General features: G+C 31.8%; 1 protein-coding gene across 1 annotated transcript; it reads left to right on the top strand.

Moving 5' to 3' along the window:
* Positions 1 to 4,092: 4,092 nt before the first annotated feature.
* On the top strand, positions 4,093 to 5,797 carry LOC112690492. Its single transcript, XM_025564507.1, has 4 exons — positions 4,093 to 4,100; positions 5,220 to 5,348; positions 5,427 to 5,523; positions 5,576 to 5,797. The coding sequence occupies exons 1-4, from the start codon at positions 4,093 to 4,095 to the stop codon at positions 5,795 to 5,797; spliced, it is 456 nt and encodes a 151-aa protein (XP_025420292.1).
* Positions 5,798 to 6,816: the final 1,019 nt, after the last annotated feature.

Below are 6,816 nucleotides of genomic sequence, written 5' to 3'. Positions count from 1 at the left end.
TAAAATACTCAATTGTAATTTTAACTGTTTATTTAGCATAAAAAAAAACATTAATATAAGAAATAATGTGGCGTGAAGGTGCTTGCGTCTTTACCTGTAAACCACATCTGAATATTGGTCTATTCCCAACCCCCTTATATACTTAGGTCCCGTGGAGATCAACCGTGCAACGCTGTGCGAAAGTTGTTTTCCAAATGTCAGATTACCTTAGTGGCCTTGTCAATATTACTATTCGCGCATTATCCATTAGTGACTCGGACCTACCAATATCAACCACCTGTCATCTGTCATCTGGCTTGCCATTATCTATATTCCGTGCACTTAACGAATCCGCTTTTTGCACATGTCTTACTGATGCCTAATTATAATAATGTTTTTAATATTTATTACATATTACCTGTCTTCGTAATATGTGTTTTAAACTAATAGTTCCTTTCTATTATAGCGAATATTATATTACTCATAATCATTCTGCGATCTCTACTATTTATAATTTATGTGGACCCGCTTGTACTGTAAGAGTCGTAAGGACCTACATTCATGTATGTCCGCAACATCACAAATGATTTAAAATAACAATATATTTAAATATTAAATATAAAATAATAATAATAAATATAATTCATAGAGATTTACGTCAAAACACATGGTCAAACATGGTTTTATACACTCGTTAGAATTAATAAGACCATTTAAGGTATCAGTCATTAACTTGTTGCGTAGTTTTGTTTTGATCAAATTAACTTTGGAAAATAAACGATCACAGACACAATTAGACTGTGGTAAAGATAATATAGTTAAAATAAATTCCGATAAATTAGTAAATAATTTTTCATGTGATTTCAAGTAAATCCAAAAATTATCCACATCTTTAATTTTAATAATGTCTAAAATATTTGATTCAAATGTGTAGCTAATGAGTTTCCTCCATTCATCATCAATAAGTTATATGTGATTGGTTTCATTTACAATTCTTGGAAATAAAGTAATGAAGGGCAATAAAGAATTTTTATGAACATTGCCCAATATATTTTTTGGCGAAATCTGTGGCAAAAATTTTAAAAATATGTCATTGAAATTATATCTTTCTTTTATTTCAACACATGCGGTTATTATAAACAATCTACAGCGATTCAACGTGTCCAAAAGCATATCATTATTGATAGAAATCTCTGGCTTCTTTAATAAAATATATACACCCTCGCCTAAATAAATATCTTTCAATGGCTTGAAAAAAGAAGTATTGTTCGGATCTACATCAAAGGGATCAAGCACTTGTCTATAATATGAATATAGTAATTCTTTATATAAGTCTGATATTCTACCATGAAGTGTATCTAAAACAGGCTTATCACTTTGAAAAATCTTATTTAGAATTGTGAATTTCGGAAGAAAATAATTTAAAAATATGTAGTATATTAACATAGATGGATCGTGTAAAGCTTTATAAATATGTTCAGCTGCCTTTAATCTATCATTTAGCCAATGAGAGGTAAAAAAAAAGTTTTAACGATTGCCATTGTTCCAGTATCCTATTGACTACCATTACCAATGACAACCACCGTGTTTGTAATGATTTAAGTATCCTATGTGGTTCAAATTCGTAAAATTCTTGAAACTCTCGAAATTGAGATACTCATTTGCAGCAAGACTTGAAGTAGTTGTAGATATCACAACAGAGGTCTTCACATTGCCTTGGTAGTGCTTTACAGGCAGAACTAGCGCACAAGTGTAAGCTGTGGCATATGCACTTTTGGATAAATATTCCTAGAACATTCAAGTACAAAAAATCTTTAACAAAAATTTTCCAATCTAAAAATCAAAAATCTTACCTAGGTACAATTCTTTGAATCTACTTGAAACAGAGTTCCATTGTCCCATCATAGAACTACAGCCATCTGCAGCAAATCCTAAATCCAATATATAAATTTTAACATAATTGTTTTAACCACCTAACTACTGAAATTATAGTGATTATAATTTATAATGGATAGTAAGGCATATATGTATGTATTATATTAATAAAGTCTTTATTCATGTAGATAGCATATGATAGTAATTGTAAATATTATATTATTTATGGTTGTTAAAAAAAATACTATAACTACCTGTAATATTCTCAAGTGGTACATTGTCAACAACAAATGATGCTGTTAATACTTGAAAATGAGTCTGTGAATAGTTGTATTAATTTCCAAAATTTTGTTTCAAGTTCATTTAATTTTGAGTCAAAGTATTTTATACAAATGCATAGACTTTTTATCGTACCAATATCTGTACTTTCGTCTATGATTACACTAAATTTGTAAGTTTTAAATTTTTCTGTAAGTTCTTCGTGATGACATTTTCCAATGACATTTTTTACTATTGCAGCTGTTTTAGTACGACCCATGCTTAAATTTGAGGCAATTTTAGAGTCAACGAAAATTTCTTTGCAAAGAGCAGTTAAATGATCCATAATGTCTTAAGACAAATTATGCTCAGAAATGAAACCACTTAGTAATATCTCGGCTTTCTTAGTGTCTTCAATAAGTTTTTTTTTTTTGAATTGTCATTAAAATAACACGGTAATGGTTTTTCACATTTTTCAGTTGATCGAATTATTATAACCTGGTGTTTTTTAGATGTCATATGTTTTTTTATTACTGTTAATTCAGCTGTCATTTCAGTATTGCATAATTTACATTTACCTTTATAATTGTGATTTTGTACTGGGACCAACCAATTTTTAAATTCGTTTTTTTTGTACCCATTCGTTGCGAAACTTTTGCTTTTTGTGACTGAATTTGACTGAACATTCATTTCTCGGACGCTTAACTTTTTCTGGAGTTCTCAAACGTGGATCATCATCTGAATCACTCATATTGTTAAAAAATATAAGACAGAAAAGCCACGTTGAAATAATGATCACAATTTACGACTTATATTAATTATCTACAATAAAAACCGCGAGGATGATAGTATATTAACGATTAACACAATATGGACTATGGTGGTTAGGCAGACTGGCAATATAAATCAAATCAATTTAATGAAAATATAAGTTTTAAGTACTAAATATTGTTCAATCGTGTTATTGAGGTTATTATTATTTATTATTAGATATTATTATAACTATTTAAGTTGGGAATAAACATAAATAATAATAATAAATGCTATAATAATCACATAATAAAACCAACGCTATTTTAAGAATCAAAAAAATTTTTTTTTTTTATGTAAAACTGCATTGGTACTTGGACACATGGTGTCTTGCCGTCTTGATAGTTGGTAGTTAGTTGGTAGGATTCCCCATACTAAAGCCTGATGGGGGATCTTGTATAAGGTAAAAGTATCCTACTTCCCCACCAGGATTGTACCATTTGGCAACACTGGCCAGACGTCGTAGCGACCACTCGCGTCCCCTGTCCGGTGATGGATGGAAGGACGGGGTGTCGCTGCGACGTTGCGTGCCGCGGAGTGGTGGTTGATGAGAAAGATAAGGGCACGGTCGGTAACGGCCGTTTCGGTAACGGCTGTCGCACGGATCCGCGTCATACTTCCCCGCCAAACCACCAGTCGCGGTACTGCTCCAGCTTGGTACGCTATCTCCCCGTTGTCTGTTATGGTGGTTCTTCCGTCTGCGATGTCCGGACTTATTAGGTCGGGTCACCGACTAACTGTACCTCCATTGTATATAGGTATAGGTAATACAATAAATACAAAAAATAACAATTTATTTTATATAGGTATATAAATATTTTCTTTATGCCTTTAAGTAGGTACTATACTCGACGCACGTTAAAATCATGACTGGCCGGCGGACCGTTTAGCGTCCGTTACGCGCAGCTGATTTTTCATTGGTTCCCCAAACATCTGTTGACAGTTATACAGCGCTGTTTCAAATTTGAATCGCATACACTGTGTCGTAGTGGATAGTTTGTTTATTACTGTTCTGAACAGTGTACGCGCTTGTATGATTTTGCTCCGTATGCTCTAATTTGATTTTTCTCTATACGCGCTTATTTAATTGTTCTCTGTACGTTAGTTTCTCGTGAAATATGTCAGAAGAGGAGGCTGCAACATTTATTTCTCCACGGAAGAAGAATCCTCATGGCAAAGTAAGTTGAAACAATTTTATAGTAATATTTGTTATTTAACAGTGAAAATCATGATAAGATTTATATCAAAATGTTGTAGGCTAAAAATATTTAAACCGAAACGTATTTTTTTTTTATTTTTTTTTTTATTACAAAATATTTTTTTTCTTTACGGTTTGGACAAAACACGAGTATATTGGGCTAATATATATATATTTTTTTTTTGCGAAAATATTGTTTTAAATTTTTCAAAATTGATAATTTTAAAATATATTTAAAACAATTAGCAATACCATTAGCTAACAAAATGTATCATTTTGTTATATCATTTCAATAATAGTTAATATTTTTATATTTTCAGCCTGTTAGCAGCTTTCAGAAAATGATGATAATTAATTGTTATAAGCAATTAAAATCAGAAAACGAAAAAATTAAATATCGCGATTTGATGAAACGTATTTCTGATACACTTGGTATTGGATTGAATAAGGTGCAAACAACAGTCTCCGAGTACAACTAAACTAAGACTGTGACTTCACCCAACAGGAAAAGAAACAGACCTGGTGTTGTGGATAAAATAGATGATTTTGACAAGAATGCTATCCGGAGAAAAGTATATTCGTTTTGGCTAAATAAAGAGCTACCGACACTTGCGAAGGTATTAACCGCTATAAACGAAAACAATACATTGCCAAATATGAAGGAAACCTCTTTACGGAAAGTTTTGAAAAGCTTGAATTTCAAATTTACAAAACGCCAAAGAAATAGTATTTTAACAGAGAGAAGATACCTTTTAATTTGGAGAAAAAAATATTTAATTTCGATTCGTCGTTTTCGTGAAGAAGGTAGATCTGTATATTACCTCGATACTTCCGGTTGAATGGCATTCCTGGAAGGTCTATCTACAGGTCCCCAAAACTCAAATGGCAAAGGTACCAGGTTAATTGTTGTACACATTGGGTCTGCAGCTGGTTTCGTGCCAGGTGGTCTATTGTGTTTAGAGTCAAAAAAATTCATCAGATTATCATGATAAAATGACTGGTTAAACATTTCAAGAATGGTTTGAGGAAATATTGCCTCTTTTAGAAGACAATGCTGTGATTGTGTTGGATAATGCACCATATCACTCCGTGAAAAAAGAAAAACTCCTACGACAAAATGGAAAAAGGCAGTAATTGTAGAATGGCTGGTGTCTAAAGGTGAAGAAATCGACCCTTCACAACTTATCAAAAATGATCTCCTAGAAATCATCCAACGTTTAAAACCAAGGTAATGATTAAAATATAAACTATCCATATTATATATATTAATATAAATATATTAATATATTAATATATTTTTTTTTAGATACAGTGCATACATAATTGACGAGATAGCCAAAGATTCCGAAAAGACGGTTTTGAGACTGCCCCCATACCATTGTGAGCTAAATCCCATCGAATTGGTATGGTCAATGGTGAAGTCATATGTAAAGTCAAAAAAACACTATATACAAGACCATCGACGTCAAACATCTGCTTCATCAAGCCATTGACAGAGTAAAACCAGAAGATTGGCAGTCTTTCATAAGACACGTGAAGGACGAGGAACAGAAGTTTTGGGATGTTGACTTCATTTGCGACGAGATGATAGATAAACTCCTGCCCGATCCGCGTCATATTTTATCAATTGGTGAATCGACTGACTCATCTGGTGACGAAGACGATTCATTTGATTGATGTAATTATGTACCTAATTATTTGTAAATTTGTATAATAGTTTTAAAATATTTTTTATTTTATTCATTGTATACATGTTTAAATATTCATAGTAATTATTTCGAATGTATGTAATAATGTGATACAATTAACGTGTATATTATTTAAAATAAATACTTTGATATAACCATATAATATAGTTTTAAAAGATTTTCTTTTATATTAAAATATGTTATTAATTTTTAGACTCTAAATAAAGTGAAGGATTTATTGGTTTTTTCTAAAAATTAAAATATTTAATTTGAATAATAAGTATATAAAATAATTATACAACGTGGTAGGGAGATATAGTTGTATTGCTTCCGCGACGAGTGTCTCGCAACGCCACGCTGTCATACAATCGATTATACAGTGTGATGGAGTGAGTTCTATTATTTTATAAACAAGTGCACGTCTCTGTTGCATGAGGCGTTCTGTATACGAAACCGGTAACTGCCACTATAGCGAGCGGTGCGGTGGAGGAAGTTGTTTTGAATGCGCGACTGGTCATGATCTTTACGTGCTCCGAGTATACTTTAAATTCTTTTAAAAGCATATTTTACAATCCTACACTTGATATGTTAACTTTTATAAAATTTTCACTTTGATAAGATATTAAATAGCTATCAAAAAAATTATTTTAGTAGGTGACCTAAATTGTAAACATACAACTTGGAATTGTAAATCCATAAACGCTAATGGACGTAAACTTTATAAATACCTTGCAAGCAATCCTGCGATACTGTCAGCTCCAGGCACACGCACATACTATCCATATGATCAAAGTAGAAGTTCTGATATTTTAGATGTAATTATACTAAAATCAATTCGTTTTTCCATGCACCAAGAACCACTTTTCGAACTTGACTCGGACCATTTACCTGTTAAAATTACACTAGATGCGTCCTTATCGTTCTCAACTCAGTAGTAGTATTAGGGGGCTTCTGAGTCCATTTTTTTTTTCAAACATTATATTCATTGGTTTTGAATCCATTTTTTTC

This window comes from Sipha flava, unplaced genomic scaffold (genome assembly GCF_003268045.1).
Source record: "Sipha flava isolate LNK unplaced genomic scaffold, YSA_version1 50759_pilon_pilon, whole genome shotgun sequence".
NCBI classification, from domain to species: domain Eukaryota; kingdom Metazoa; phylum Arthropoda; class Insecta; order Hemiptera; family Aphididae; genus Sipha; species Sipha flava.
This window is presented reverse-complemented; position numbering and strand designations above follow the sequence as displayed.